Source organism: Rattus norvegicus, chromosome 17 (assembly GCF_036323735.1).
Source record: "Rattus norvegicus strain BN/NHsdMcwi chromosome 17, GRCr8, whole genome shotgun sequence".
Taxonomy (NCBI): Eukaryota; Metazoa; Chordata; class Mammalia; order Rodentia; family Muridae; genus Rattus; species Rattus norvegicus.
This window is the reverse complement of record NC_086035.1, coordinates 23633735-23653010: the sequence shown is the minus strand read 5'-3', so window position 1 is coordinate 23653010 and position 19276 is coordinate 23633735. Positions and strand designations below refer to the sequence as shown.

Genomic DNA, 19276 nt, shown 5'->3' with positions numbered 1-19276 from the left:
TGCCATCTGCGAGCTGCATGTATCCCAGGATAGTCACAAGTGTCACCCAAGACACTTATCGATGGCACTGACATTTTGCAATGTCAAAGGTCTAGCATGCCTGCTGGCTGTTACCCCGACCCAATCAATGGTTAAGATATGATGACTTCTTAGACCAGAGTGCTTTTGACCTCTGACGTTTTCTAGTGCTGCGTTTTGTAGAATGCACTCTGGCGGAGTTGGTCTTCTCCTTCAAGATGTACTCAAACAAGACCATCCAAGTTTTATCATTAAATAAAATGAGCAGTTTTCCTCCCTCCTTCAGAAAGCAGTGTCCATCCAGGGAGGCACCCTGTGGCAGGGCTGCCTCTCACTGACTCTGATAAGCAGTCACTTACCATGCAGTCAGTGGGAAGGGAAGGCACTTGGTGTGGATAAGTGAGAAGTTACAAATGCCCCCTCAGAAATATGTATTATCTGTGAGCTTTATGACAGAGTGTTGCTAAATCTGAAGACTTTGGCATTGACCAAACAAAAAGGACCTTTGTTCAGTTAAGGAGGTGTTAGGGTTTGCTCATTCCTTTGGCGTAGGTGACTGTCTGGGAACAGTGCCTTTCAGGTCAGGGTGAGCTCAACATGTTCCTCCCTTCCCCACCTGAGGACCTCTGAGGCTGTGAAAGGTATAAAATGCACCTTGATTTTTTCAGGGTGGGGGGACATTTTAGGTGACATTTCAGTTCCTTGGACATTTTCACAAACTAGACACTTAGGTATATTTATTCGGTTTATTTTCATTTGAAAATCTACAATTCTGGGACATAATTGTACTTTACTGAGTTTACATAAGAAAAAAACTGAGGGGGGTAGCTACTGCCCTGGAGTTAACTTTTTAAGCTGTGTGTATGAGAGAAGGAGTTGGGGAGAGCGTAGGGAACAGAGAGGCAGAGAAAGACAGACACACAGACATCAGGGAACAAACAGAAGGAAGGTGAAAAGTCAGAGTTTGTCTGGAAACTGTAGTTTCCTGAAAGATCTATTTTTTTACTGGTTAGCAGACAAAAATAATTATTGCTTAATATCTATAGCAGTTAGTTTGGCTGGCATCTCTCAGGTTGCTATGGTCAACTGATTTCAAAATGCTTCGCATGCCAACAAGGGAAGTCCCTGGTTCCCATGGCGGCAGCCATGGGTGTCTGTGTGTATGTGCATGTACATGTGTGCTGGATGAGTCAGTGTCTGAGAAGGCACAGACACCATAAGTAATGCACTTCAGAATCTTATATTACCTTTCAGGAACCAGCCTGGAAGACCTGCCTACAGCCTTCGAGTCACTTCCTGTAGCATTAGTCTGTGCCCTATTTTGGAATTGCCCATCTTAGAGATGATGATGCCACGGGGCTTGGCAAAGCCCACAATACTTGAGTTTTCTAAGTAGCCAGCACTAAATGTGCTTATCCCAGCCAAGACGATGATGGCAGCCCATCCCATTTCCCATGGATCCATGGGCTCCATGGAATTAGTGGACGATACACATATTATGGGACGAGAAAACAGGAAGGAAATACTGGGTTTCCAAGTCTTCAGATTGGAGATGAGTTTTAACAGATGGACAGTTTGAAAACACAGTATAGAAGCTTTTTAATTATGAAGTCCCATTTATCGATTGTTGATCTTAAAGGAAATTTCGCCCCCGTGCCCATGTGTTTGAGGCTCTTCCCCACTTTCTCTTCTATTAGATTCACTATATCTGGTTTTATGTGGCGGTCCTTGACCTACTTGGACTTGAGCTTTGTACAGGGTGATAAGCATGGATTCGTTTGCTTTCTTCTACATGATGACTGACAGTTGAACCAGCACCATTTGTGGTCTTTTTTCCATTGGATGGTTTTAGCTCCTCTGTCAAAGATCAAGTGACCATAGGTGTGTGGGTTCATTTCTGGGTCTTCAATTTTATTCCATTGATCTACCTGCCTGTCTCTGCACCAAAACTATATAGTTTTTGTTGTTGTTGTTTTTTAAATCATGATTGTCTGTAATGTAGCTGGAGGTCAGGGGTGGTGATTCCCCCAGAAGTTCTTTTATTATTGAGAATAGTTCTCACTATCCTGGGTTTTTTGTCATTCCAAATGAATTTGCAAATTGTTCTTTCTAACTCTGTGAAGAATTGAGTTGGAATTTTGATGGGGATTGCATTGAATCTGTAGGTTGCTTTTGGTAAGATGGCCATTTTTACTATATTAATCTTGCCAATCCATGAGCATGGGAGATCTTTCCATATTCTGAGATCTTCGATCTCTTTCTTCAGAGACTTGAAGTTCTTGTCATACAGATCTTTGACTGCTTGGTTAGAGTCACACCAAGGTATTTTATATTATTTGTGACTATTGTGAGGGGTATCGTTTTCCTAATTTCTTTCTCAGCCTGTTTATCCTTTGAGTAGAGGAAGGCTACTGATTTGTTTGAGTTAATTTTTTATGTAGCCACTTTGCTGAAGTTGTTTACCAGGTGCAGTAGTTCTCTGGTGGAATTTTGGGGGTTACTTAACTATCATATCATCTGCAAGTAGTGATATTTTGACTTCTTTCTTTCCAATTTGTATCCCTTTGACCTCTTTTTGTGGTCTAATTGCTCTGGCTAGGACTTCAAGTACTATACTGAATAGATAGGGAGAGAAGCGCAGTATAGAAGGGGAGGCACTGTAGGCCTCATAGAGCCTACAGAGGCTGCTCTGAGAACCACTATACCAAGTATATGTTTTCCCTCTAGGAGACTATGAAAGAGTTTACCAGTTTTGCTGTCTATACTAGGCAAAAGAGTCAGGCCTCAGACAAGCCCAACACAATGTTTTCCTATTTTATTTACTTTTTTTGAGACAGGGTCTCAAGGACTCCAGGCTAAGGACTGCCTTGAACTCCTGATATATACCTCTGCTTTCTGAGTGCTGGGATTCCAAGCATAAGCCACCATGCCTGGTTTAAATGAAATGTAGGGTCTCATGCACGCTAGATAAGTGCTCTTTCACAGAGCTATATCTCCAACCCGGAAGCCTAAATTCCTGTCAATCATTATTTGCTTTGGTATCACATTTAGTATTAAGGATAATTAATAAGTGGTGCCCATGCAGGGCCCTTTTGGCAGGAAACTCTGTTCTCCTCTCTGCCGCAGCACGTGGCCATGAGCTGTTGGGGAAGGTGTGAGCGGTAGGAGACTGGGGGAGTGAGAGGCTCAGAATTGCCTTTGGTAGTTGGCTCTGAGGTGAACTGAAATTGAACCACTTGTTCCTTGCTCTCACTTCGTTCCTTTGTTCACCATGCTGCTCTGTGTGTGGATACTTAGCTGCATGACTAATCTACAGCAGAAGACGGCTACCGTGTCTCCTGGCCTCCTAGAGTCAGAAGGTAGCTAGCGCCAAATTAATCTTCAGACGGACCAGGACACATAAAACTCTGTTGGTGAGGGTCAGAGCAGTAAGGCTAAAGAGCAACCATCAAGTGCCGACGGGATGGCTCCGTGGTTGAGGGTGCTTGCTGTCAAGCCTAGTGACCTTAGTTCAATCCCAGGGACCCACATGGCAGGAGAGAACTGACTCCCTTTGAGCTGTTCACTGACATCCACACGTGCCATTGCTATTCCACACACTCACAGAAAATAAATATATAGATGTTTTAAAAAAACCCAAATTAAGGAAATAGTTGTTTTTAGAAAAGAATAATCAACTGGGAGGAGTGGAAGGGCTGATATTGGGTTGTAAAGTGAATAAATAAATAAATTTTTTAAATAAATTTTTTAAAAGGCAAAAAAATAATCAAAATTATTCCCCGTGCGGCTTGAGTGTGAAACGGGTGTGTCCCTTGGCAGTCTGAGGATCACTGAGGCAGAGAAGTAGTCTGTTTTCAGACCTTTGTAGGCCTTTGACTTTAGGGCTTTTGACCTCTCCAACTCAAATCCAACTCTCATATTTTAAGTAGAATTTTCCCTTTTCGAAGACTGAAAACGTTTAAAAAGAAATTCGGCTTTTCAAATTATTTGACTATGAGTAACACACTTAATTTAGAATTGTCTGTGAGTTCTTGGCGATCCCAACACATATTTACAAGCCTTTGCAGAGTGAGAGAGCTCTAACTCACCAAGTGTTTTCCAAATGGAATGGAATGGTCTTGAGTCCCACATATAATTGATGAGCCCTGCATGGGGCTCTTTCCTAAGCACTTGTCTATCTGTTGATTAATTTCTATCCTGCACTAATGCTTTATATTCTGCAGCTCAAAGTTTTCTCTTCTTTCCTTTTCTTTCTTTTTTTTTTTTTTTCAAATTCAGCTTTCAAACTTTTGCACAGGCCCTGGGCACTCTGCCCACAATGCCTGATGCATGAAACAGCCCTGCACATAAAACCCAGTGTGAAGACCAATGAAAGTGAGCAAAGGTGTCCGTGTGTGAGGCTTCCAGATAGCTTTGATTCTTTACCACTCTTTCCAGAATTCTTAAAGAGCCAGGGAGGCTCAAAGGGCTTGGCACGTTTGCTGAGAATGAGGTGTGTACGTATTCAGCCCATACTGAGAAACACGCAAGGTCCGTGGATTCCACGTGAATTTTGAAAACAGTGCGTGGGCTGAGATGCCTGTTATCCCAGCATGGGGGGAGGATCAAGGTCATTATCAGCTACTTAGGGAGTTCGAGGCTTGCTTGGGTCACTTGGGGTCTTGTCTAAAACAAACAAACCCCAAACCCAAACAAAACTCTGAGAAAGGAGAAAGGCAAGCAAGGGAAGAGAGAGGACCATCCCACAATGGTAGGCACGATGCAGGAGCTTTCTGCCTAGGACTCCATTTAATTTTCCCAGCAGCCCTTTTGGTGAACAGGCTTATTCCCACTTCCCAAGCAAAGGGGCAGGGTCTGAGAACTGTGGTTGGAGCAAGATTAACTGAAGCCTTGCTCTGTTCACAGGGCTCCTGGTCTCCCTGGTTCTCAGAGGGTGTGTGTGTGATCCCCATCTGCATAGCGCAGGCAGTTACTTCTGACTGGTGGTTAATATGGCTGGGGTGCAGGAGGGTGGGTGGGTGGAGGCTGGAGTTTCCCGAAGGCAGAATTCATGCTGTAATTTTTTTCTTTTTAAAGTGATTCATTAGGGCACAGTGGCGGATGAAATGTCTGAAGTCCGTGCTGTAACAACACAGGAGCGTTTGGAACTATGGAAAGTCCCGATCGCCGTCAGACTGGAACACATCCAGGCTGGCCATTGTCCCTCTTTAGTGTCTCTCTAAGTGTAGTCCTGGGCCAACTCCTGCTGGGCTGTAAAGAGTTTGAGAAAATGTAGGCTCCTGGGCCTCCTCTCTTAGACCCACTGAAGGAAGGGCTGTGGGGTGGGCCTGGGAATCCACAGCTGACATAATGTCCCTCCCTCTCTGGGTGACTCTCATTAGATTCTCCAAGCTCAGAACAAGTTTCCACTTCCTGCTCGTTTTCTTTAGCCACTTTAAAGACCACAGCTAGAACCCCTGGGAACGGTCGCGCAGGCCTGGGCCTTAGTTTGTCACTCTTTACAGACAGGAAGTTAGAAGAGAAAATGGGTTAGTTATTTAGCAAGCTGGAAAAACTACTGAGGAGAAACAGTAACTACTGACAAAGCCCACATCTGCTCTCTTGGCCACTGAGATTGAGGTCTGACCTAAGTCATCAGGACCCCTGTCCACTGGGAGTTACTACGGCAGGGGAGGGAGTGGCCGAATTCTTAAAGCAGTCACTGCCGCCTGGGAGGTTGCTATCCCATAGGAGGTGACCACTGTCCACAAAATTTAACAAGGAAGAAAGGAGGGATTAAAAAAAGGAGGGAGAGAGGAGAGGGGAAGAGAGTGAGAAGGAAATGGAGGAAATCGGGAAGGGAAGTGGGAACAGAAGGGAAGACAGTGGGTGAGCAGGAGGGAGAGGAGGGTGAGGGGTGAAAGGAAGGAGAGATGAGGAGAGGAAGGGAGAAGAGGCGAGGACAATGGAGAAGGAAGAAAAGCAGCGACTGAAGGAGGGAAAGAAAAGGGAGAGGGGACTGGAAGCCACCAAGTGTGGAGGGACCTGAGCCACCTGAGGGCCTCAGCCTCTGACATCAATGGAGACCAGGAGAGAGCCAAGGGGAAGGCGGCCATCAGCTACAACACAAGCAAGGGAGACGGGGAGGCCTGAAGCATCGGGCTTCCCAGACATGGAACCAAAAGGGTTGAGCCTGGAAAGGAAAACATGTCCCCTTCATGCCAAAATAAACTATGATGAGAGTTGGGTCCCTCTACCTTTCAGCCAAGCATTTCCTGTTCGGGTCTGTCTGCCTCGAACCAGCTCAGACGAAGCAGCGCTATTTTTAAGTTGCTCAAGCAACCGAGACTAAGAATGAGGCTTACTTATTTATAGTTATGCCTTTCAACTGTTCTTTTCCTCTCTGGGGATGGACGCCAGGCTTGGCGCTCCCTCTGGAGCTGAAATCACTGGGGCGAGAAGGGCTTTGCAAGGTCATATGCTCTGTTGATGGCCTGCAGCCAGGACCCCTGTCCTGGGGGATGAATTTAAGTAGGAAAGCCCTTCACCACTTCTTAGAGACTTTCTCCTATCAGACGGAACTTGGATCATGTGCCCTTGAGATGTGTTATGTTAAAACACACATATGTATAAAAGATGATTAGAAAATGAATTCATTCTTGGGGAATCCAAAAGTAAATCTTTCTTCCCTTGGCCCCTTTTAAAAAGAATAGAGGCCCCGGGGGCTGGAGAGATGGCTCATTGGTTAAGAAGTTTTTTTTTTTTTCTTGTAGGAGACTGGGGGTTTAGTGTTCTGCACCCACATGGGTGGCCTACAACTGTTCTTAACTCCGGTTCCAGGGGACCCAACTCCCTCTTCTGGCTTCCTTGGGTACCAGGCACGCATATATATATATATGCACCACATGTATATATATATGCAGGAAATACACTTGTAAACATAAAATAAAAATGATAAATCTTTAAAAAAAGACTTACTTAGAAAAAAGTATCATGTAAGCAAATATTATTTAACTCAACATAGATTTGTAAATCCATCTATATTATGTCTATAGAGTCTCAAGCTCTTTCTGGGTACCTACCTTTATCCTACCCTTATAATCTGGAGATACTTTCCCACTGTATAAAATTAGTCTCTTCTTACTAGCAAGACTTGAAGGAACCTCTAGAAATTTCCGACAAACGAATTAGGAAAGGGAGGCCTTTTAATGGGCACAAAAATCTATCATTGTAGGCTTGGCCACTGCCCTGTAAGTCAGTGTCACCCACCTGACCTGGTATCGTACTGTTCCCCTCACTGCATTGTAAGTGCTCTGAGAGCTCTGCTTAGTCTTTATTCTACCACTGTATCACAACTATCAAAACCACAAAAGATGCTCAGCATTCACCATTTAATGAATGTGTTCTACTCATCTCAAACTGTTCTAGGTTGAGACTCTAACATGTGATGCTCCCTAGTCATTTGGTGCTCCTTAGACATTTGGTGCTCCTAGCCATGTGGTGCTCCCTAGCCATGTGGTGCTCCCTAGCCATGTGGTGCTCCCTAGCCATGCGGTGCTCCCTAGCCATGCGCCCTAGCCATGTGGTTTGGGGATGGTCTAAGTATTCTCCCCAAGAGTCTTTGCTTTTAAAGACATGGTCTCTAGGGTGGGAGACAGTAGCACCTCTGAGAGATAGGTGCTGATGGCAGGTCTGAGGTGATCAGGAGAGTGCCCTCAGAAGAGATGTTATGACAGTTGGCCTTTGCTACAACTGAGCTAATGCCAGAGGGACTCTGGAACTACTGGAACTGAGAGATCAACCAATAAATGTTCTCTTTTTATGAAGGTAGCTGTCTCCAGGATTCAGGAATAGTGATGGAATCTGATGAAGACCTCATATGTTTCTTGTATTTTTTTTTTAATACTTGACATTTTCCTAAATATCGAAGCTCTGCTGTGTTTGCCTTCCACTTGGACATTATTACAAGAAATGGATCCATTCTAAACCCACTAGTATCTGTGTATTTTGAATAAATCAATCTTTAAGCCCAAAACTCTAAAGAGTGAGTTGGTAGATAGGATGTGTTTTCAACCTTTTGACTTCCTCTGCTTTCCTTTGATTCTTTGTCCAGCCAGACTACTAACTCATGGCTTAGTTCTTGGCCCAGGGAGAAGGATCCATGCTTGAGTAACAACTGGGGCTACACTACTCAAGAAAGAGGTAGATAAGACTGTAAACCATTACCCACACGACCCAGGTCTAGCAGACTCATCACCAGACTGAAGAGATATGGTTGTATGCTCAAGTCTGATCCAGAATACCATTTACACTGGCTGACAGTCAATAGTGCGTTGGCACATGATAATTCAAGAAAGTTTTGTTGCTGGTATGATAGCACATGTCTGTAATCCTAGCACTCCGGTGACTCTGAGGCAAGAGGGCCTCAAGTTCAAAAACAGCCTTGGATGTACACAGTGAGACTCTCTGTCTCAAAATAAAAATTGCTGTTGACTGATTAATTGAAATTTGATGCAATAATAATGTCTGGGGTAAGGCATTTAGTATGTTTGCTTTTGGGCAATGTTTAATTATTTTTGGGGGAATTGATTGCATCTATTATTCTAAATACAATGAGTTGCATAAAAGAAGGAACAAAATCCTAGTTAATCACTTACCTTTTTGCCTAGATGGGGTCCATTAGTGCTGCCAATGTTCCTCTGAACTGATGGTGGTACTTGATATACATCTTGTTCTGGAGTGCCATGGCCAGTGGGTACTTGGTAAATTCCCTGATTCTGGTAGGAGGGCGGCACTTGGTAGATGGTATCACGAGGTGCTGCCTGGGAATTTGGCACTTGATAGAGTTTCTGTTGGCCAAAGTTCTGATGCATAGGTCCAGGAGTAGGCTGCTCATGACTGGAGGGCTCTTGCACTGGACCAATCAGAAGTTTCACCCGGTTACCTGGGACGATGCCTTGGCGACCATGTAGGGAACACAGCCACCATCCCTCTAGTCCTCCTGTGTTCTGCTCTATGACGGTCAAGATGTCTCCCTTGCGGAAGGCCAGCTCCTCAGCACACTCAGGGACATTGTCATACAAGGCCCTCGCCATAAGATTCTAGGAAGGGAAGAAGAGAAGAAACAGCATTAGAACATTAGGTCTGTCTCTTTAGCATTTATACAGCTCGCGCTTTTGGGGACAGGCACAGTTCCTGGAAAAGGAGAAGAAATATGAACAATAGCCCGTAAGAGGGAACGCAGATGGTTCAGACATAAGGCAGACACAGCCACGCTGTGTCTTCCACCAGTGACATCAGATGGACTCCTCAGGAAAGCTCAAAAGCCCAGGAGAGATTTCCCTCCAGTGGCTTTGCCAAGGAGCTGGGCTAGCATTGCTAAAGAGTTAGGAAGGGTCACCAGGCAAAGCATTTTTCAAACTTTTCAAAGTCAGCTGGATGGGAAGACTGTTCCAAGCTGATCAGGCACCATAGTGAACTGCCCTCAACGCTAAAAAAGAAAAGAACAGAAAAGAAGAGAAGAGAAGAGAAAAGAAGCTGTTTCTGCACCACAATGGTTTCATATATTCTAGCCAAAAAAAAAAAAAGTCAAAGAAAATTCTAAACGACACATACTACAAACAGAAATTTTACTTAGCATCGCAATGTAAATAGAAATGCACATGATTGCGTCTTGGCAAAGCTTACCGTATCTTTTATGATTAAGGAAGCCTTGGCTCCAGGAAGAATCTACACACGAAAGCATAGGGATAGGCTATGGTAATCAAGCAGGGATACAGTGCGATAGAAGTCTGTCTCAGCAGATCCGACAGTGGAGAGGAACCAGGCATGCATTCGCCCATAGGCTGGGTCTCTCTCACAGCTCTCTGAGGGGCCTTCTTTTCCCAGCCATGTAGTCACCTACTTCTTAAAAGCCATTCACATCTGAAAGGCTGTGCCTTCCTTTCACGGGCTCAGAACACTCTCTGTCTTTGTATGAAGGCCTGTCTGGCACATCCAGTCCTCAGCAGACAACTAAAGTCGGCACTGAGCAGAGAGTGGGCAGGCAGTCTGTGCTGACACTCCTGGAAGGCATTCAAAGGCCCTGAAGATTCCCAGCACACTGGCAGCCAGTCTGCATGCCTGCCCCTTCCCAGAGTGTAGACAAGCGGGGGGGGGGGGGGAGGGAACATAGGGAACCCATCCCAAGCATCGGAAAAACTAAATGTGACCCCTCTCGTATGTCTCTTAAGCGTCTGGATGCACTTAGTGTCATTGTGGTGAGGAATCATTTATGGAGCAAAGGCCTGCCGCTTGGCCAGAGCGTGCTTTTAACTTTATTTCACACCATCACATAGTTGTGGACTTTGGGGCTGCTTTTCTTTGGACTCTGGCCCCCGTTTTCCTCTCCAGAAATGTGGACTTTATCTCCCAGTCTCATGATTTTCATCTCTCTAAGACGGACATGTATTAATCACCCCCCCCATCCCACCCCCCGGACTCTGCCTGAAACCACAGGACTCTAATTGTGTGTCTCCCTCTTCTGTGCAGTGGCTGTGTTTGGGAGGGATCTGCCTCTGGTCAGGAGGTTGGAGGAAGTCCAGTTCCACTGCTTTTCATTTTTGAAGTGATATAAAATTTATTTTATTTTCATTACGGTTTAAACTATTCTTATTTTTTTCATACAAAAATTTTGGTCATTTTTTTGCCTCCCCCCAAGTTTTCTTAGATCTTTCCCACATCACTACTGAATTAACTTCTCTCTCTCTCTCTCTCTCTCTCTCTCTCTCTCTCTCTCTCTCTCAAAACCAAACAAAACAAAAACAAAAGGACAAAACCCACTAAACCATAACTGGTACGACAATAATAAAACCTTTCATTTTTGTCTTAGTCAATTACTCCTAAGTCTTCTTTTTCTTTAAACATATGTACTTTAAAGACATGTACTTTACACACACACACACACACACACACACACACACACACACACACATATTTGCTCTACTCCCCAGGCAGGGTGCACATAAGAAATCCTCCTGCCTCAGCCTAAGTGCCAGGACTATAGGTGCATACCTCTGCAGATAGCCAATTTTCTTTTTATCATGAATACATAATTTAAGGAAGAGAGATAGAGCCCCAAGTATCAGTCCCCCAGAGATCGTAGGGTAGAGCTGAAATCACTGGGAGATGTGATGTATTTCAGATCAGCTAGAAGGGAACTCAGAGCTTTTATCTCAGGTGAAGGTTTTACTTAGCAGCCATCTTCTAGGAAGCATTGGGTTTCTTCTAACGATGAAAAACTCACATAAACAGTGATAAAGTCGGGCCACATGCTTGCTTAGTCTTTAGAGCCATTGAAAAAAGTGCCAGGATGCTAAGATCTTTGTTTCTCCCCATCCTTTGGGGGTGCTAACAGGGTAAAAGGGGGTCATAGGTTTAAAGAAGACAAGACTCTGGTCCTTTGTACCAAATGATCTCAGGGAAGGGACTCCACAGGATTCCGATTTTGGAGCTTGAAGGGAGCTGCTGACTCTGGTCTGGGCCCATTCAAAAACGGAGTGGTTGCAAAAGAAGCCCCTAGATGGAATCAGAAGACTGAAAACTGTGCAATCAAGTTGGCTTGAAAGAAATAAAAAGAGATCGAGAGAAGACAGCAGACAGGCAAAGGGCTGCAGCTCAATCAACCGCAATCAGCTGGAGGCATTCGCTGTTGGGCCTTTTCCAAGTCCTGGAACACCATGGGGTACTGAGTGGAGCGTTGCGCCACGCTTGATTAGCCGCAGATACAAATCCCTGAGAGAGTCTGCTAGATACGCATTGTCCTCTGTCCCAGTGACCTTCCTGCTGCCTCATAAGCAGCAGGCTCATGCCTGCACATGAGCCTACGGGAAGTTTCTATGATAACCTCAGAGTCCTCTCAACCATGCAAAAGTGGGCACATCTAGTGAATTCTCCTGCCCACTCCCCTTACCCACAACCTCTCTCCGGTCTTCTCACAGCAGACAGAGAATGGGATTTAGAAAGAACTTAACCCAGCTGTTGGTGGGCAAGGACCTCTTGCTGCCCCACCCACACCACCGGGCCAAGCTGACATCCTTCCTACTTTGGTAGATATCAGCCTTGACCAAATAAGACTGAGTTCTTGAACCTCTATGTGAACTAAAGACATCTGATGTATGTAGTCACTTTCCCAAGCAGCCTATTGTAGCTACACATCCCTGTGAGCTTGAGAACCTATAACTCTGTTTTGAAGATGAGGACACAGATGTGCTGAGGTCAAGTCATTGTGTCCCCAGGGGCCACATCTAGGTATCAGAGCCGGATGCAGAACTCAGTTTACTGGATTGACTCCCTTCACCGGATGCTGCCTTAGCTTGTCCATCAGTGCCCTGACTGGGCTCCATTCCAGCATACCAGAAGGTTCTGAGGTAACCTTACCTTCACCCCATTTTATGGAATAAATGCACTCTTTGGGGTTTGAAGTCCCAACTGTGTTCCTACAGCTCTCCCCTTAGACATCCTACTCTCCTCATCCCGAGGGTAAGAACAAGGTTGAGCTTTGGTACAATGGTCAGTTTGAACACTAGCAAGCCATTATGGGCTTTTATTTGCTGGGTGGCCCTTGACTTCAGGCTTCCTACTCACCTCCCTTTTCTCGATTTTCAATCAAGAAATGATCCTAGGGCTGGAGAAATGGCTTAGCGGTTAAGAGCCCTTGCTCCTCTTACAGAAGACCTGGGTTCGATTCCCAGCTCCCACATGGCAGCTCACAGCCATCTGTAACCCCAGTTTAAGGGGATCCAGTGCCCTCTTTTTGGCTTCTGATGACACTAGGCATGAAGGCAGTACACAGATATACATGCAGACAAAACTCCCATTACACATGGAAAATAAAAGTAAATTTCAAAAGTCTTGGATAAGAGGCATGGCTTCTGTGTGTTTACTTGGCGAGAGGTCAATGGTCCAGTAGAAAAGACAAAAGCCAGAACATAGGCCTTATTTTCAAAGGACACTAATTCAGGAGAAGGCCAATCAAGAGTTAATTCCTGCTGCAAAAGTGTGTGTGTGTGGGGGGGAGCTTTGGGGGGTGGTCTCTCCTTTATAGGAATGTTGTGATTTTCTGAGGCCCCAAAGTCAGAAGCTCTTATCTGAACATCTAAGAAAACACAGGAGAGGCTAGAAGTTGTCTATTCAAGATCTTCTCTTTCTCAACCCCCAGTCCCCTGGCTATTTATCTCTAGGGGAGGGAAAGCCAACACAGAAACAAATCAAGGGGCGATAAGAGTACTGGGTAATTCTACACCCAGCTGGATACCAAGCTGCCACAGATTGGCAGTTAAAAAGGCAAAGAGTAATGGCTAGGGTAGGGCACAGAACTTGAAAGCCAGAAGGATCTTTAAGAAGTTAAGAGTCAAATTCTGCCACTTGACAACTCAGAAAGGGGAGGTTCAAAAAGTTAATGATTTGCAAAGTCACCTGGCAAGAAGACCTTAGGACTGGGGCTTGAGGGGAGCTAGGCCTCCTGTTTCCAGGCTCCTGGGAGGAGGAAAGATATTCCAAGGATACACTTGTGCCCCTCTTTTTGGCTAACAGACTACTGTGATAGTGGACCCTAAGAAATTGGGTTTTCCCCAGGAATCTCATGCTGGGAGAAAGGAAAGGATAACGATTGGTGCCAGTCAGAGGAGGAATTTGTAGAGATTTCACAGTAACCAAGTTGACAGATCATCTTGCAGGTGAGACTGGGGACAGACCATGGAGCAGCCGATAGACAGGACCCCAACAGAGCAGACTCTGGTGGCACTTCAGTCCCATGACAGCACCCTAGAAGAAGGGCTTGGGGGCTCACTGGACCCTTTTATTTTTCTTTTCTCCAATGTGGCCATGTTGAATAAATCCCTCTCTCCACGTTTCACTACTCTGCCTGACTCCTTTTTCATTTCCAAAAATGTGAGCCCAGGGTCTGAAACAAAACCCACACTCATTCTCTATTAAGTTGAAGGGACTTTTGACCTCTGTCTCTGGAGTTCTCTGCAGGGAGAGTGGAATTGTTTTTCTTGTGAATTGAGCAGTTACTTAGTCCTGGAATTGGTTGAGGGAAGACAGGCAGCCAACCCTAGCTTGTTCAGGCTGCCCGGGCTCAGGATTATGCACTAAAACTCTAGTAATAATGACTCCAATGGAGACTGCATATCAGTGCTTATAGGGCCCTGTTTGTCATTCCCACCTCAAGTTTTCCAGAAATCCACTTCATTTGGCTTCCATGCTTCCTGGTTCTTCTTCTCTTGACCATTCAAACTTTCTCCATCAATAGACCATTTTCCCCCTCACCTCTTCAGTAGCCATGGTCACAGGGGACCTCTCTTTTTCAACTTGTCCTCTCCCCTATCCCATTGTTCTCTAAGTGAAATGCCACCCAGCGATGACATGAATGCAGGCTCTACCAGGATCTGCAGTACAGAACAGACACTTCTGCACTCTAATTCTTAGCTACGTCTCCGACTAATGAATGGGACATCTTGACCTCAAGCCCGCCAGCGAGAGACCCTTTCTTGTTCTTTTAGCTCTTTTGGTCAACACAGTATGCAGTTGTCTGCCCCAGGGGGGGCCGGAAGTTTGTATTCTCTTCACAACCTGGTCAGAATTGTCAAGACTCCATATCCTGCCCCCCAGCCTCTCCAGGCGTAGAGCTTAGCAATAACTGGTTCTTTATTTCGTAGTCCTGGAAAGACATTTCCCAATAAATAAGCCTCTTTGCACCTTAGGACCACCTTCCATATAAACAGAAAAACTGTCTTTACAAAATCCATTTGATCGCTCCCCCTGGTTGTCTGTCAGGCTGTACCTTTGTGACTGCGATGTGCAGTACTTGTGTGCACATGTATATGGAGGTCAGAGGGTAATTTTCAGGACCATGTGGGTCTCAGGGATCCAACCTGGGTTGGTAGGCTTGGGGACAAACACCTTTAGCTGCTGAGCTGTCTCCCCAATTAGTTGTTTCTTGATAACAGGGTTTGCATCACCCCATCGAAGGCCGTGAACTTAAGTTCAGAGATGCTGCCTGACTCCTTTCCCATTTCCATAATGTGAGCCCAGCGTTGGAAACAAAATGCATACTTATCATCTGGTAAATCAAGGTGGCTTCTGGCTTCTGGATCGCTGGTTCTCCGCAGGGAGAGTGGAATTATTTTTCTTGAGAATTTAGCAAGGTGTTTAGTTAAAACGCAACTCGGATGAAGGCGAAGACGCGGGCAGAAAAATCCTCCAAGGAGAAGGCTAATCGTGTGTCCCTGTCACTTAGTCCTGACAGCCTGAGAATAAGGGAGACAGCCTGCAGGAAAGTGCCAGCCCCTCCCTATTTAAACAGGACAATGACGCAGATGGTGGAGTCACCCTCACCCCCAGACTAGTGTGTTCGCAACTACTGAGCAAACAGGAAGGCCAAGAGGAACTGACCATCCCAGCAACATGGAATACCATGGTCTCTTTAAAGAGCCTCCCCGGGCTGGGGATTTAGCTCAGCGGTAGAGCCCTTACCTAGGAAGCGCAAGGCCCTGGGTTCCGTCCTCAGCTCTGAAAAAAAAAAAAAAAAAAAAAAAAAAAAAAAAAAAAAAAAAGAGCCTCCCTCCCTTCAGTCTGTTAGGTGACAGGGTGCCATTCACACACTTCACCAGAAAGTTTACTTCTGCTGTTTTGGGTTCTCAAACTGTGGCCCGGGGACTGGGGAATTAAGAAAGCAAAACAAACCTGGCTGTATAGGAGAGCCACGGTCACATGACAACTTTCACCCATCCCCCCACCCATCCACCCTACTTTCCCCCCACTGCTATCAAAATGTCAAGAAAGCTTATTCCTTGTACTGCCAGGGAAATTATCTGCTTCTCCCAATATCGAGAGAGGAGTGTGACGTTGAATTTCCATGACCATTTATGCTGTCCTTTGAAATGAGACACAATGGCTGGTGTGTCACTCACTGTGACCGATAGCATCATCACTGGTTTGGCTTCCTCTTATTATTTTTACTTCATTCTATATTTATGCAGGAGAACCTGCCAAAGCCCCAGGGCTGCCTCATTCTTGATGACAAGACTTTCCTGTGCCCAACCCCTACCACGTGTTAGCCCAGGTCTCTGGTGGACTCCAGCACATGCACGCACGCACGCATGCATGCATGCACAGACAGGCACTGAGAGACCAGATCCTGGTGCGAAACAGACACAGTGGAGGAAATGGCAATCATCAAAGAAATTGGTGCTTAAAGGAAGCTGCTGAGAGATGACCGTGGCCAAGGTCAGACTTGGGGCACACTTGGTGAAGAGAAAGAAAGGCTCTTGTGCCTTTGTTTCTGCTGACAAAAGTCAGCTCTGGCCAGCGAGCAGTCCTACCATTTTGGTTACATTTCCCCTCCTGCCTCTCAGAGGCCCGTCTGATGTGGTATGTGTGTATGCGTTGGAAAGGTACTCAGTCTTCTCTAAAACAAGCAGCCATGGTCGGATGGCACAGATACTTACAATTATCAATAATTTGATTCTTGAAAGCATGGCTCACGCTAACATTTTTCCATGTGAAGATATGGAATACTAATTTTTTTTCCATTTGAAGCCTCTAGATATTATTAAGTAGCACACATGCTATCTTTGGGTGCAGGAGTTAGAAGACACAGTATCTTATGACATGGACGATTTCTGAGTAATCGTTGTTCATTGCTTTCTGCTCAGCTCCACTAGGTGACTGGGAACAGCTCACCCAAAGGCAGTACCAGGCTCCCATGCCTTGGACTGCTCACCGAGCTTCTGACCACCAGGGAAGCTTGTCTAACATTCCCCTCTGAAGAATACTATTAGCCAGGGGACCTCGTGTCCACTAACGGTTTTTATTTTCTGGGAAGTGCTTCTATAAACTTGAAAGCCTCTGCAAATAACTTTGACCCTTCATGAATCTTCACACCGTTCACTTCACTGCCAGGGTTGTGTAATAATCAGATTCTGTTTTATGCATTTCCTACTGAGAAATGCTTTAACACACATGCTATTAAGTACTAGGTTCTAACAGGTGTTCTTTGACAAGGCACAGGACAACATTAATATTCCTTGTATGTGGCACTGTGTGCGTGTGCATGTGTGTGCCTGTGCCTGTGTGTGTATGTACGCATGTGCCCACAAAGCTCCCAGGCCTATGAATCTATACACTGCCTGTCCCTGTTTGATGAGTGTCTGTAACCGAGTGTTCCTTTGGTAATTTATATAACAAATCGATGGTTCTCCTTGAAGGTGGTGAGGACATCTAAGACTTTAATGTTCAATATATGGAGCCTAGAGAGAAATTTCAGTCTCGTTAGGTTTATAACACATGATCTACACAGTGTATCTAGGATACTGGAATGTTTCTTAGGATGTTGGCTCCACTCCTTCCCTGTATCACAATGGCTATCATAAATTCTCATTTGATATGAGAGTGAGGAAGTGCCAGGCAAGATAGCTCAGGGGTCAAAGCATTTGCCAAGCAAGACTGATAACCTGAGTTCAATCCTTAGAAGCTGTAGTAGAAACAAAGAGTCAACTGCCGAAAGTTCTCCTCTGACCTCCACAGACATGCTCCACACAGGCACGCACACTAAAGAAAACTAGAATAAAGAAGATTAATAAATGACATCGAGGACAGAACCATGTTATGATGAGACCTGTTTTTAAAGCAAGCCTAGAACAGAGCAGATATCTTTTCTCTGCATAAGAAACATTGGAGATGGGTAAGTAGGTAGACATGGTAGTGTATATGTAGGACTTCAGAATGTTTCAATTCATGACGGAAGATAAATTTGGCTGCTGACAACATTCAGGCAAAAGGACTTAGTTAGTTCTTTTCTAAGGGTGACAATATTGTCACCTGTTTATCACCTTACATCATATCATAGCTATCTACCAATCTTCAGAGTTTAATTTTCAACTTGCCCACAGCCTTTGAGCTATACTTAAGGGACACTGAGGACTTGCAGAAGATAAACACGCAGGCTCCTCTACACATTTTCAACCTTGTCACCCATAGCTTGACCAGAACTGACTACAGTAGGTGTCTTTGTTTTACAGCCAGAAGGTCATAGATTAGCTTAACAGCAGAGCCAGGGACCACAGGCTATCACCCGCCCCAACCCTCTGAAGCTCTCCCCCACAGCAGGATACCCCTCTTGAGATTGCTCCATCTAAGAATTTAGAAGTGCTACTGTTAAGCCTTGGGATTTATAAGCATTTGTCCCAAGTTGCCTGGTTTTGATGATTTTCAATATACTGTATTGGCAAAGGATCAAAAAACATGGGGGTAGGCATGAACTCTTTTTAGGGTTCTGTCCCTAGATAAATCTGACAGGGACAGGTGCCATATAATGATGAAGTCTTGACACCCACTCACTGAAAAGATACATTTTATTAACAATAAAACAACCTTTTGGATTTCAGCCAGCATTACAGTGCCGGCACTGGATCATATCTGAGGGCCTGTCTAGACAAATCTGCTAACATTCAGGTACTAAGAGAAGAGAAATAAGAATTTAGTTAAACAGAAGCAGGAGATTCCAAATTCACCCGGTTATAGTGTCTTTCCAAAAATGACATCACATCTCGAAAACCAAAATGCACAAGTTGTCACCTCTAAAAAATGCTTGAAAGCATGAAAAGATCCTCCTAGTTTTACATTCTCATGTCTTGACCTTCCTATACCAAAGTATGAAGCTAAGGTTAAAAACATTAATTCAAACACCACCACCGCCATCATCGCCACCATCCTCGTCTGAGGCCATTTGGTGAAACTGGGATTTCACCCTTTGCGGGAACTCTTTCAGAAGTTACTTGAAATGGGTGTAGAGAGATAGCTCAGTTTGTATACTGCTCATCTTGCAAGTATGAGGACTTGAGTTCAAACCCCAGCATGTGTGTGAAGAAGTGCTGGGCATGGTATACTTACTTGTAACTCTGATAGTGAAGAACTAAAGACAGGTAGACCCTTGGAGCTTGCTGACCAATCCGTCTAGCCTGACTGGTGAGCTCTAGGCTAGGAGACTCCTACTTCGAATAAAGTGAGGTTGATGATGCTGAAAGGAACAGGACTCTGATGTCGGACTCTAACCTCCAAACACATCCACGCCCACATGAACATGGAACCCTTCCCGAAGTCACTTGATCTGGGTTTATTGCTTCGCTGTTATTATCTACTTATCCTGTGAGCTCTTCACAAAGTTTGAAAACAGATCCACACCCTTGGCTAAGAGGCATATACACTTGTACACCGTCAGCATTGCCACTGGGCATCG

General features: G+C 45.0%; 1 protein-coding gene across 3 annotated transcripts in view; it reads right to left on the bottom strand.

Moving 5' to 3' along the window:
- Nedd9 (neural precursor cell expressed, developmentally down-regulated 9) overlaps positions 1–19276 on the bottom strand; it is a 178250-nt gene that overhangs the window by 20770 nt on the left and 138204 nt on the right. For 2 of the 3 annotated variants that reach the window (XM_006253786.5, NM_001011922.2), the window contains 1 exon segment: positions 8655–9098. In XM_006253786.5, the coding sequence (XP_006253848.1) occupies positions 8655–9098 (444 nt within the window). 3 annotated transcript variants of the gene reach the window in all.